Source organism: Loxodonta africana, chromosome 8, assembly GCF_030014295.1.
Source record: "Loxodonta africana isolate mLoxAfr1 chromosome 8, mLoxAfr1.hap2, whole genome shotgun sequence".
NCBI classification, from domain to species: Eukaryota; Metazoa; Chordata; class Mammalia; order Proboscidea; family Elephantidae; genus Loxodonta; species Loxodonta africana.
Genome location: NC_087349.1, coordinates 64,886,170 through 64,900,595, shown reverse-complemented (window position 1 = coordinate 64,900,595; position 14,426 = coordinate 64,886,170). Strand labels below are relative to the sequence as shown.

The following is a 14,426-nucleotide window of genomic DNA, read 5'->3' as shown; positions in this document are numbered from 1 at the left end:
AAACAAAAATTACAATGTTCAAAAAAAAAGATGGGGCTGTATGGGCAGGAGCCCCCTCAAATTATCTGTAACCTGAGATCTTCAAAAGCCTTCTCCCAAGCTCTGCGTATACGTGTCCAGCACGAGGTATCAGTACTGCTGGGAACAGAGCAGTGAGCCTTGTGTAGTAAAGGAAGTAAAATACTTATCCATGACTTCTCCCGGCCTTGTCTTATTCTGAAACCCGGCCCCTGAAAAGGTCAGTGGTGATCTCATTTTTAGAGCCAATGCAGCAAAGAAAACCAGAGACGTGAACATAAAAAGCAAAAAGCCATCATGTGAAATTTCTCCATGAGTTTATTTCCTCCTTCTGTCCCAGGCCCCTGCACTTGAATTAGCTTGATGAAATACTGAAATCCTTAATACTAGCTTTGAAATAAGTAAATCAGTATAACTTCCCCCATTGCCAGACTGCACCCTATGTACTGTCTTAAACTTTAACTGTAAAGTGAAACTCACTAAAGTGCCAAGGACAATGGTTCAGAAAAAACATTCGAAACATCTCTAAAAGGTAAGTGATAACTCTCCTTTACATGAACATTCTGTTTGCTCAAAAAAATTGGTTCTCTGGCTGAATGTTACTCAAAACTAAATTTTCTCTAACTAGTATTTCTATTTTCCTTAAAGGTACATTTGTTAAAACCCTAACTGAGCCCACCTGGGAAATCTACAGCAGAAAATACGTGATGTTTCCCAACTGTGTCATAGCCAGGCTGAAGACCAGCCAGAATGTTCCCCAGGAGAGTAATCTGAAAATGTAGGTTTCCTTAAAAATCAATTTCCTGTTCAAAATGTGTTGGGGGACAAAAAGGAACTGTATTGTGTGTGTCAGTATTCCTAAAACACTGAACACGAGGCAGTAGCAAAATAAACAACAGATCCCAATACCCGTGGCTTGCACTAGTGTCTACTTTCTTCTTTGTTCGGCTATATCTGGAGGATAAATAGTTTACCTTAGAACCCCAAGGTAATACCCACATCCACATTTTCAAGGCTTTGTTTCCTTCTGGGGTTGACAAATAACTGAAACTGTTTTCTCTTTTTCTGATGCCCAACCAGCAAGCAGAACAGTCCACTTGCTTTTTCCCACTGCAGGTAACTATGTGACAGAGCACCCACGTTTCCAGAGTGGGGCTGTCTCACTGTGCAGACACAGAGGTGAGGGGGAGCCTTTGCCGCACATTGGAGCAGGTTTCACAGCCCTAGAAGAAAGGACTGATCCCAGGTCCCATGGTAAGGTGATGCTCTCTGTCACACGGATACATGCAAGTGCAGTTTCAGAACTCCCAGAACCCTACACTGAGAACTCACGATGCTCCACTGACAACATGGGGATGTATCACACTCTTGCTGGGCGGGGCTGCACTAGCTCTCTAAGTGACACAACAACCAGAGATGTTGGTAAGTAAGAGAAGGGAAAAACACGGTCACTTGTATCTCTCACAACTGAGATCCCCGTTTTTTTAATTAACCAAAGGTGGTTCGGGATTATTTCAGTAGGTTAAAATACACTCTGAAAATGCAGTTACTCAACACACGGTTCGTCAGCCCTCTATCGTCAGTTTCTTTTGTCCTCTGGAGATGAACAGAGAAGGAAGAGGTGGGACTCTCTTGGAGCACCTCTACCCTCTGTACTGGGGGTGTGTTACTGCTCACTAGCACCTTCTGTTCCATCTGATGTTGTCTTTTCTGTCTTTTTGGACTTCCTTTGCATTTGATCTTGTTCCTTCCGCCTCAGCTTTTCTCTTTGTTTTTCCATTTTCTCTTGAGCCTTCCGGGCCTTCTCTAAAGACATCTTCATTTCCTTGAGTTTTTTTTTGACGACAGCTCGGTCCTGGGATGATGTCATTCCAAGAGCCTAAGAAGGAAACACATATGCAAACCAAATTTGAGAAACTGATGACCTCTCTGCTTATGATGAGGTTGGCATCACATTGTGTTCAAATTCACAAACTAATTTAAGCATAGACAGAAGACGTAAGAACTGAGAAAGAGCTGATTATATTTGCCAAAGAATACATTGGAGGGCTGTGCTTTACTTGTTCTTCTAAGACTCCAGCACAGTATAATCTAAACCTCACTAAGTAAATGCTTTTCAGATTGGTAATTAATCGATGGATGAATGACAAAAAGGGCATAATTCTGCTTTTCCAACATTTGGGCTGTAGACATTTACAGGCAAAAGGATTGTTATATTCATAAACATTTTCAAAGGGTAGTAGCGGACACCTGAGGCTACAGAGGACTCCAAAAAGGGCAGGAAGAATAGAAATGGTTTCCTTTCTGCTCATGCATTCATTTACAATGAGAACCAAAAACATCTTTGGGACCAGAATGCTCACGTCAGCAAGACCAGCCATTCTCTTCCTGTAGGCAGGCCTATAAAGGAAGCCTGATTATAATGAGGAGACTTTCGAGGAGCTTGGAATTCAGAATAAGGGGACTTGGTTATATACTTTAAATGTTTCATGACCTTAAGAATCAACAGCCAGATGCATCCATCTCCCCGACAGGGACAGCCTTGTCAATGGGGCCTTCATATTCACAGGCTATTGATTGATCTCTAACCTTTTCAAGGCTGTCAAGAGACACTCATCTGCCCATAAGCCTAGCAGGCGGTGGAGGAGGAGCTGGCTCTAAGCTCCTTTTTTGTCCTTTTTGCACAGGAGTGGGTTCCACCTCAGTCTCTAAGAGAGATGAACTGGATGAGTGGAAATGAAAGTACGATGGAGGGGAAGGGAAGAGAGGGGCTGCATGTATTTGGGGAACAAAGTTCTGGGGAGACTTTTGGAGTGGTATGCAGGGAACAGTGGGTGTGGAGGAGAAATGAATAAAGAAGGGAAGATGCATGAATTTGGTTCTTAATTCTGAGGTGATGGAAGAAGAGTCGACACTGGCCGTTATTAAAACTCATACTACATAGGAAGTAAGTAGGTTAATATATAGACCACGTATTGCCAGGTGGAAGCAATGGAGCGGTCCCTCACTCTCCCAACCAGCAGCCTACTGTTGGATTTCGAATCCCTAACGGGATTACTACACTTCACTTACTATTCAGAAATAAGTCAATGTCCTTTCTGCTGACTGTTGATGAGAATTACCTTTCAGATAAGCAGAATGCTCTTATCTAATGAAAACATTTTAGGTGCTACAAGTAACAAATTATACCTGGTAACCTAACACAGACATATCATTCTTTACCTTAAGTTTACTTCCATCCAACTGCAGGAGTTGCTCTCCAGTGATGTTTTGGGCACTGAATTCAGATACATACTGCTCCAGATTTAGGCTCATTAACCAGTGAGAAACCTGCTGCACACTCCATTCATGAACGGCCCGATTCTGACACTGACTGTGTTTGGGAGACTGTCCATCATCAAGGATCTGAGATAGGAATGTCATGCAGTGTTGTTAAAGGACCACAATGCCATGGCTCAGCGTGGCACATTATGCTGTAAAAAGGAGTTTCTTGCCTACTAGAGCCACACTTAGTTTTAACTCATAAAATGATAAGCTAATGGTTCTGGTAGCATATATATATGGTTAAAAAGAAACATACTTATTACCTACATGTTTTTAGATATTTGTAAATTTTAAAAAATTCCCCCAAATAAAGCAGTATTATTAATGTAGGAAGTTTAATAGTGAAAATACACTCTGATGTTGCACCTTGTACGTTAAAACACTTTGGAAACATTATCACATGTAGATAACAAATATTTCATCAATGGTCTCTATATACAATGCACCACTCTGTATTTGTCCTCTGATAAGACATTAGAGATATTTAGAAATGCATTCTAAAATACAGCAGGGCCTGCCACTTGGAAGAGGAGAGCATTAAGCCCTCAAGCATTCTTGGGGAAATGTCACATCCAGTATTCCATTTAAGCAGCAAAGCAAACCTGAGAGTAAGGTACAGCAGGTCATATTCACAATTACTTCTAACAGATGAAGAAATTGAGGCTCAGAAAAGTCTACATGATCTGTCCAAGTGGTAGAGCTCAAGAGTGTGCTTGTATTCCCAATCCCAGGCTTTGTCCAGAGCAGAATATTGTTTTAATAGTGAAAAGGGGCATGTCGTTCCTAGAACCACTAAGCTAAGAGGAGATGGAGGTGATGATAGGTCTTGGGGGAACATAGGTGTCACCTTGGTGACCCTGCAGGGAACATAGAATAGGGGATGGGTTAAGCTGGGATGATGTAAAGAAATGAAACAGAATGGATCATATCAAGGCGATGGTGATGGGAGACAAAGAGAGGAACTCTGAAGGTGGAATTGGAGATCCTCTTAACTCAGGAAAGCTTTTTAAACTAAGATATAGACAAGGGCAGAGAGTGAAGCTTTTTAAACACAAGGAACTCTTCCACTCTAGAGGAACGTTTTCTTGTACCGTTTGATTTTTATAGTATCGGCAAAGAGAGAAAACAAGGTTCAAACAATATCACACGAGCCACCACACACAGCCCCCTGATAGCTCACCTCGTCATCTATCATGTCCAGACTCTGAGTGAGGGAGCAACAAAGGAATCAAAAAGAAAAGTGTTATAGAAACACAAGACACACAAATACTGTGTAAAGTCTTATAAAAATTAACATCGCACCAAGCTTGAGGAATATGGGTAGAAAGGTTTAGTCATGTCAGAAAGGAAAATACAAGAACAAATATTTAGAGCGAAAATACCTTTGTTTACAGTGTCCCCCCTCCTCCCCAAATACTCACATATATATTTTTTCTACTCATCTTTTGGGGGAGTAAGTCAATCACAAATGTAATTTTTTACCTCTGTTGTACAAGACAGAGGGAAAAAAAGAAATAATCAGGACTTCATATTAAATATAAAACCGTGGCCCTGATGATTTATATGTAAAATCTACCCTAAAAAACATTTTCCCAGAGATAGCTCATGGATAAACTGTATGATTTCAGGAAGCCATGCACGCACCTCATCTGATGACAGTGCTAAGGACTGAGAGAGTCCTGGTGTTTTAGGTTCTGCTCCCAGGCCACTCAGCTCTGCCGAACTGGTACTGCTGGGGCTGAAGTCATCATTGAAGGTAAAATTCTGAAAAAATAAATAAAGCCCAGTGTTAAGTGAACACAGTGAGTGAATTCGAGGTAGGTGTGTTTCCAAGTTCTAAAAACGTTCTTTGTAAATAATCTTATAAGAAATTCATGTTCAACTTGGTGATGACCTTCAACCGGGCTGTGGTTGAGAACACTGCCTCTTTTGTGGCTGAATGGGAATTCTGGGTGCTCTCTCCATCTGATAGAAGGATCGGTGTTTTAGAGAAATGATTCTTCGGTCTTTCTTCAAGGGTACAGAATACACTGTCCTCTGCAACTGCTCAGAGGAATAATATTAATAAGCCTATCTTCTTTGGCCCTAATTGTGATGAGTAACAACAGTGTAAGTAAAAATACAAGATGGTGTGGAGAGGCTGAGTTATTAGGAACAGATGGCAATCCATATCAGAAAGGTAGCTATAGCACCTCCAGGGAAGGACTGCTTGTTGTCGGCCATGATAAATACTGTAAGAAATGGCAGATCCTCTCCTAGATGTACCCTTCAAGATGATGAGCTCTGGGGGAGGTCAGAATCTGACAATACACCGGTAGGCACATGCTAAAATACAACTCACGCAGCTCCAGCCGATTATCGAAGAGGTTGCAGCATAGAGCAGATACACGTTCCTAAACGAACACCTGGGGTGGGGGTGTGGGTGGGCTTTAAATAAAACTTCCCCAGAATTTCATTAAAAATGTTCAGTGAATATTAAAAGCAAATAAATTAACAATGGCTATGTAGCTACATTTGGGAATACATTTTAAACAAATCTGGAGACTCTCCAGTGTAAGATAATGGCAGAATTATTCAAAAAACATTTAGATGTTTCAGATACGATGCTGAAAAGGTTTAAAAGTCAAAGTGGCCTACTGATGTCAAAACTTTTGCTAATAATGGTATATGGCTGGCTCCCCAGGAACTCTAGGCACTTGACCAACACCATCTTGTTTCATATTCCACTTCCTTAGGAATTGGACCGTTACCTTTCAGTTAGGTTCCATTTTATTGGGTTTAGTTGGATGTCAATAATAAATACCACACCAGAGGCTAGAGAATTCAGTATCAAACAAATTCCATGGTTTTCTAAAACTTCAGAAAGGGAGTCTAAATCAGAGCACATGGAGCTAGGCTAGTAGAACATTTAAGCAGGAGGGCATTTAACACAGAACATTACCATCTGACATCATCTATGGAGCCACCACCCCGAACCCTCTGAGCTGTGGACTTCAAGAAAAGAATTAAATTCAAGTAACATTAATCACACGTTTCTGTTTGAGAAAGAAAAGCGAACATAGATAAAAGGAGACCAAACAACATGTGAAAGTTAGCCACCATATGTGTTTCAATAAAATGTTAGGTAAGGTTTGCAGCGTCATGCTGGAAATAACCATCGTGTGTTTAAAAACAAGTTAACACCCATGCATGTAATTCCTAATTCTGCTAAAGTTAAAGGACTTTGGTGATAGAATAATAAGTTGTTCAACATTCAGTTTGATATTAAAAGAAGAAATAAGTGAGGGTGCTATGTCAGCTTTGCTTTGTTTTAAAGAGTTTCACTTAGATGTATTGAACATACATTCAGCCCTAAATTTATTTGTTTTCCAGTAAATCTTGAAGAGCACAGCAAAATAGTTTTGTAATGTAATTTAAAGTGGAATACTTGGTAAACAAATCTATCATACTGTTCAATGATTCAAATGCATCTTTCCCAGCATGGCTTAACTGTCAAACTGAGATTAAATAGTCATATGTGAAAAGACAGGCAAATCAAAGAGTAATGTACAATCTAGAATGGAACAGTATTATAGAGGTGATGGTTAAATAAGGCTTTCTCTTTTCCCACACAACAAATACCATGCATTGTTTACTGCCGTGTTATCACATTGGTTTCTCAGATCCAGAGTACACACACGAGTTGAGAGTGCCTTCCAAAGACTGAGGAGGAGAATGGGTTTGGGTTTTTCTTGTTTGCTTTTTTAATCCATGTGTTTTCTACCTTGGACCCCTTTTTATCTGAAATTAGAGTCTCAGGAGAAGGCTGAAGGGGACTTGTAGGTGAAGGCAGGTTCTTGAAGGAATAAGATCCTTTTCTGCTTTCATGAAACCATAAGAAAGGTATGCAAGGTGAGCGAATGGAGGCCTGAGCTGTGGAGGGTGGCTTGGGCTTCCAATTTTCCAGTCTGCCTCTGAAGACCCTGTTTTATAAAAAGAATGAATGTGTTAGACAATGAAGGGACAGATGTAAGACTTACTGAATTCTGAAGGAACCCTGAATACAATTTAAAGTAATAGATGGAGAAACTGTGTTACATAATGGAGAATAAAAAAATGTGTGCTTTTGACTAGAATATTAATCTTAACAGTTACTTTTTGCATCTAAATGGGTTCTATAACAATGATCAACATTCTTGTACTGCTACTGCCATGATGAATTTTTATTAAATGTGCCTATTAAATGTATGTGGATATATTAAAATCACAGAAGGGCACAGTCTCTTAGGAACTTGCTATGGGTTTAGCCATCACGGCATTCCCTTTACCTGAGTGACATCCCAGTAGCTCACTGCTAGTGATATTAGCTCAAGACCAGCATTCTTTCCTGTCTTCCAGCGGACTCGTGCTCTTGGTTTGGGACTTTAGAAAATTATATACTTAAATGACTCAGAAATTTCACGGCTCACAATACATGAAACAGAACCCACATCCCACTGGTTGTCATCACAATTTTAGTGCCTAACACTGTAGTTGGAGGTTCAGGATCTACCGCCTCCTGAGTACATGGCCTTGGTCTTCTCTCAGCCTCTTGTTTCCTCATCTGTAAAATGTGGATAACTTACAAATCTCATAGGTTGTTGTGAAGAGTTAATGAGAGAATGCCTTATTTGAAAAGGTCTTTTAGTAGCCCCAAATCCTGGACAGGCAGCTTTTGAAACAAAATCTAAAGATGACATTTAATTAAAACTCTTTCACAACATTCTCACTGAAAACAAATGTTCTAGACTAAATTCCACATGGGCTTGTATATCCAGCACTAAGGTCAGGGCCAGAGGCCACACTGTGAATGTGGTCTGCTGGGAGCCAGGCTGCAAGGGCGGCCCCTCTGCACCCACTGCCCCCAGCATAAACATCAAAGAATCCCTGAAAAGTCAGGAGGAGCCAGGCTGCAAGGGCAGCCTCTCTGCACCCACTGCCCCTAGCATAAACATCGAAGAATTCCTGAAAAGTCAGGAAGAGCCAGGCTGCAAGGGCGGCCCCTCTGCACCCACTGCCCCTAGCATAAACATCGAAGAATTCCTGAAAAGTCAGGAATATCTCTGTCATCTGTGTTATGTTTCTGTTTCATTTTCAGCCTGTGTATAGCAGAATGTATAAGCATAAAATTCCATTATAGATTTAGGGACCTTTGGACGGGGGGCGTCCTACTCATAATCCCCTGGTGAAATCCCGGGTAGGGACAGCCCGTGTATTACTTGGGGATCAACATGAAGTTGTCTTAGGGGAAAAACAAATAGCTCGACTATGGAAAACAAAAACAGGATGGTGGAATCCTGGTATTTACCGAGGCCCTTTTTGTGATTAAACCACCACCCACACATGATCCCATAAAAGTGGAAAAACAAAAGGCAGTAAGTTCTCTCAGCCAATTTCTCAGCCAATTACAGGTCAACCTTCTCGTCTACCCCGCTCACTGCTGCGCTTGACTGGTCTTTGGGTATAGAGATTGGGCTAATTGTCCTTGGCATAATCGCGGACAATATGACGTAACCCAAAGTGGCTGGACTTCAAAAAATCTGGCCACCCTGGACAAAATGGACAAAGCCTATGTGGCAATGGTTTTTGCAAAAAGATTAATTATTATAAAAACTGTGGAAGGAATTGCAAGATTAAGCATAAGTGTAAAGCAGTATGAAGTCAATTGTTACTTTGTGTAAAAATCAACAAAATATTCTCTTCAATTAAACAAAAACTCATTGTACTTGTGTGTGTATGCGGAACTGTACTATGTGTCACTTGGAAAATTATGTCTCTGGGAAATGATGTTTATGATTATATCTTGTACTGCCCCTTTATTGATCATGCGATGTTATGCTTTTGTAAGCTTATGATATAAAAGACCATGTAAAAAATAAAGAGCAGGCTTCTTTTTCTGCAAAATGAAAATATAAGACACACTACCTCTCATTCTTTTTCGCCGAACTCTACCCCTCCTCTGGTAACCCTGTTCATTGCTGAGGCTGGCCCCCGGCAGTGGTCAATGAGATCAAGGAAGTTCGTCCTCTGGCGATACCAGGAGCTTTCTTTCTCCAGCTTCACGCACCAAGGTGACGTGTGGAATGGTGGGACAGTGAAGTAGAAAGGAAGAAAAGCCCACTTCTAAGGAGACAATCACTATCTGACTGCCACATCCTGAGGTATGCTCTGAAGGGCATTTTCCAGTTCTCCAAGAGGCGTGACTGGGCCCTTGCTGAGGCTATATCCTTATTTCTTTGTGTATCTTGACTCCAAAAACGGATGTAATCTCTGTGTGTTTTCTAGTATCCTTAAAGGGTTGAACAGTAGCATGCATCCATCTACACTAGGGTGTAGAATATATTTTTTTTAAAAAGTAAACTTTCTATTACTTTAAAATTACTGACCTATCAGCTTACCTGGAGCCCTGGTGGTGCAGTGGTTAAGAGCTAGGCTGCTAACCAAAAGGTTTGCAGTTCAAATCCACCAGTCACCAAACATTTTTTCTAAAATATGTGCCAATTTCCTTCTGGATAAATCAAACTTGTGGGCCTACAAAAGGAGGAAGAAGGGTTTGGGAACAGTATTCTATTACTGACCGCTTATAGTCTGTTCCACTTTGTGGAGAAATTTCTTAGGAATGACATGAAATTCTTTCCTAATTACTTCCTTAATTTCTTCTTTCCTTCATTTCCCCCTCCCTTTTTTCCTTTTAACTTTTTTGACTCTGAGGGCAGTTTACGGGTTAAGCTGCATAAACTCAATATAGATCTTTAATGATTCCCCTGAAAATGGACGTTGGTAGAAATGAGCTCTTGATGGATCTGAAAATAATTTCCAGAGGATCAAAACAGGTATATGTTCTATACTCACTTTTTACCTTCATTTTTAGATTGTACCAATAATGGCTTGCTATCATTTTGAGAAAAAAAAAAAAAAATAGAATTAACAAGTCACCATCATACCCCTGATAGCTTTATTATTGGGGACTAGGAGAAATAATGGGTTCAAATCAGGTCTTTACAATCCAAAGTTGTCATTTTTGGGGGGGTAACTGTGCCCTGACATTTACGGTTTTTACACCCACTCCTCACTTATTGACATGGTTAGGTTCCAAAGACTGGGTCATTAAGCGAAAATAGGCATTATGCAACCACATCACATCACGACATGGAGGGTAACTACATCGTTACACAATTGGCAAATTATATCATTACCCCCCCCAAGAAAACCAAACTGCCGTAGAGTTGATTCCAACTCACAGCGATCATTACATAACTGTTAAAGTACATAATTACATAACTGCCAAACCACTGAAAATCATGGCCTAACCAAGTTGACACGTAACCTTAACCATCACAGCCAGTGTTACTTTTGCCTTGTATCTCAGCATTTGTTACTGCCAGATGTACATCGTTAATGCACAAAATAGTTGGATAGTAGATTTTTTACTACTGTAAATGCTAAATGTCTGATAACAAGACAGTCGATAAGTGAGGAGTGGGTGTAGTTAACAACTCTGCATAACAACTCATTTACATACATCTTGAAACCAATTTATCTCAGGGTGTGAGCATCTAAAACTTAAACTACTCAGTTAAACATTCCACGGTGGTGTTTTTTTTCCTTGCTTTAACTTTGAGTAAAAGATGTGTAAAGTATTCAGAATCTAAACTTCTGGAACAAAAAACATATGAAAAGAATATACAGCCCAAGAAGGCTGTCCAAACTCCTTGCCATCAAGTCAATTCTGACTTATAGAGACCCTATAGCAGAGAGTAGAACTGCTCCGTAAGACTTCCACAACTGTACTCTTTACAAAAGCAGACTGTCACATCCTTCTCCTGTGGAGGAACTGGTGAGTTCAAACCACTAACCTTTTGGTCAGCAGCCCAGTGCTTAACCACTGCACCACCAGGGCTCCTTAAGAAGGTAGTAAAGGAGGTTAATTGAACAAAGTTAGCTGCAACCAGAGAAAGGTTGTGGACTTCAATTTATTGAAATAAGTAATTCTGTAGGGTTCTAACATCTACCAAAGAGATGGGTTAGAAAGCCAGCCCCATCTGAAGGGGACTTGGAGACTCTACTGCATAAAAGCTATGGAAAACACATATCCATCTGCTCAGAGACAACCATCCTGGACATATTCTGCTCCCAGATCCCAAGTTCTGATTAAATCTCTGATCAATAATCACTTAAGCGCATATGAGATGGTTAATGTAGTCTTCAACCTTAACTCACTTAAGATGGTAAAACTGTTTCCTTAATGAGTCTTCCCAACACTGAGAGGGTTGAAAATGAAATAGCAAGTTGATCATGTAAACCACATTCATACTATCGAAACACAAATGTTAAGTTTAGGAATCATACAGTGTTTAAGAAAACCTGCACTATTAAAATTCTGAGAAATTTGTCTATTGATTCTACCTTAAAACATTTAAGCTGATTTTAGACTTGTGTTTTTAAGGTGTAAAATAATTTAACAACATTGTTAAGAGCAGTGGGATGTTAGAACCGCTGTATTTTGTGTATTTATAGTTTCAACTTATTAGATTTATGAGAGGTTTTTAAGTACAGAGAACTGTTTTGCTTGTTAGGAATGTAAGCTTGTCAGGTTTCAGCTATTTGGAGTGCTTAAAAAGGACAGTGAATACATTAAATTTATAAATGCAGCTATAAATGAGACAGCCAGTCAAGGGGGATAAAGTCTACCCTATTAAGGCTAAAGGAAAAAAAAAACCCAGTGCCAGGCTAAGCAAACATTAAACAAAGGTCTCCACGAAAATGATGGCTTTTATTTTACATAAAATTTTACAGAATGTATGAACAAAATAACAAGATTTGTAAGTTGAATGAAAACTCCTAAAAAATACTAGATTTTGAGATTTGAGACATTAATAAATAACTCTTCATTTAAAACCCAAGTAATCCTTTCTTTGAGCAGCTCTACCCTGTTGCTGAGTAATCTCAAACTCACTGTCGTGCCATGATTTGTCTAAAGTTCCTCTGAGAGAAATAACATCCATGAAGGATTGCCTAGAGTATAATCCATATACTTCACTCATTCTTCAAGATATTAGAAAAGTTATCCTTGGATGAGTAAGACTGCCAGCAAAAAAAAAAAAAAAAAAAACATATGGAGAATACTTTGTTTTATATTCCTTCCACCAGAGTTGCTTTAAATATTAATAATAATAATGATAGCAGTTTATATTTATTAAGGACTTAAAATGTGGTTAAATGTGACTCAATCCTCCCAAAGCCCGGTGAGGTATGTATATGTCTCTATTTATGGATGAGGAAAGTGAGGCACAGAGAGGTTAAGTACTTGCCTAAGATGACAAGGCAGAACTGGGACTTGAACCCAGTCAGTCAGTCTCACTCTACAGCCTGCCTCTTAACTACTTTAACATGCTCCCGGCTTTCACTGAAGGCCATTATTACATTTACTGTGAAGATATTGTTGAAAATGTATACTAAGTGCCAACCTTTACTTACTTTTTGCTTTATCTTATTTCCTTCTACCCAATTAATTTTTTTAAAGAAAATATATTGTGATATTGTATGTACTTTTATATATAAACAAATTATTTTTGCAAAAAAAGTAGACAAAAAATATAAAAAAACAAACAAAAAATTAATACATGTTGATTTATAGACTAAGTGAATAATGAGTTAGAAACAAAAAATTTGTTTTTCACAGAATCATACACAGTCAACACTGCCCAAGAGAAACAAAATGTGAGCAACATATATAAACTTAAATTTTCTAGTCACGTTAAAAAAAAAAACTAAATAATAACATATTTTTAACCCCAAATATCTGAAATACTATTGTTTCTACATGTAATCCATATTACAAAATTATTAATGTGATATGTTACATTGTTTTTTTGTTTTTTTTTTCATATTAAGACTTCAAAAACAAACACGTATTGCCTCCTATGGCACATTTCATGGACTAGCCACATTTCAAATGCTCAATAGCCATGTCTGAGTAGAGGCTACCATGCTGAACAGTGCAGATACGGATGAGTAGGAAGTTAGAGACATGTAGTTTTAGTCCAACTCCCCCTTTTTTTTCTTTTTATAAGAAACCCAGGTCTAAGGAATTTAGACTTACCTACAACAAAAAAAAAAAAAATTTTTTTTTTTTTTTTTTTTACAACAAAGTCAGGGTTTCCTTGGGATATACTGGATTCCAACTCAGTGTTCTTTCTACCACTCACACTTCTAAGGTGAGTGTAAGTTTCTTTCCACAGACTTCCCTTCATCTCCTTTCCCCATCATTTTCCCACACACCATCATTCAGTCAGGAGCCTCTCCCACAGAGCTCCAAAGTAATGTGCCGCTGACATCAGTGGCTATTTACTCTAGGGTTTAGGATGATATTTTACTCTTTAATGTGTACTTTAAGGAATACATAAACACTGACAACAAAATGTTGCCTGCTTTTATCATCTGCTATCCTGCCTGCTTAAACCAGATGTTAACTGAGCACATATTTGAAGAAGACAGAACCATATCACATTTCTTTGTGGGGTTTATGTATCACTATTATTTTTAGCTCATCTAATTTCTCTATTTGTCTCATGCTGGTCTTGTATCTCAGTCATTAGGTCATCACATGAGACACAACAGAATAAACTCTTTACAGTCTAGGAGGAAACCACTAAAACCAAGACGAAACTTAGCAAATATCTTGCCTTTTTAAAGTCAGGTCATAGCTAACTGAATGACCTAATCAGATTATAACAACCTAATAAGAACTGGATGAAAAGCCTAAGAGATATGATTTAGTAAGTCAATTCCTGAGTGGTTCTCCTCCTGTTTCCAAGAAAGCCTCGCAGGGAGGTGAGTTTATTGCCAGTTCTTCTCCTCAACTGCAGCGTGACCCCGGAGCCCAAGGCACTTACCACCCCCCTACCTTCAGGGACCCTGTGAAACCAACTCAATTGATTAAGCTCCTACTGGGCAGTAATTCTGCTCTTCCTGGAATATGTTTTATAATGTGCTGGGCCCATTACCAATCTTTACAGGAGAACAGAGGCTGTCATTAGGTTTGATTAGTGCTAACCAATTACTGT

General features: G+C 39.2%; 1 protein-coding gene across 4 annotated transcripts in view; it reads right to left on the bottom strand.

Annotated features, from left to right (window-relative positions):
• Positions 1-1,465: 1,465 nt before the first annotated feature.
• The window catches only part of PPP1R9A (protein phosphatase 1 regulatory subunit 9A), a 357,217-nt gene continuing 344,256 nt past the window's right edge, over positions 1,466-14,426 (bottom strand). The window contains exons 15-18 of one of the 4 annotated variants that reach the window (XM_023544405.2): positions 7,106-7,304; positions 4,987-5,106; positions 3,241-3,423; positions 1,466-1,897 (exon numbers count right to left, since the gene is read on the bottom strand). In XM_023544405.2, the coding sequence (XP_023400173.1) occupies positions 1,685-1,897; positions 3,241-3,423; positions 4,987-5,106; positions 7,106-7,304 (715 nt within the window). In that variant the 3' untranslated portion in view covers positions 1,466-1,684. Of the gene's footprint in view, positions 1,898-3,240; positions 3,424-4,522; positions 4,547-4,986; positions 5,107-7,105; positions 7,305-14,426 lie in introns of all 4 variants that reach the window. The other 3 variants (XM_064289993.1, XM_064289992.1, XM_064289994.1) reach the window with 3 other exon arrangements.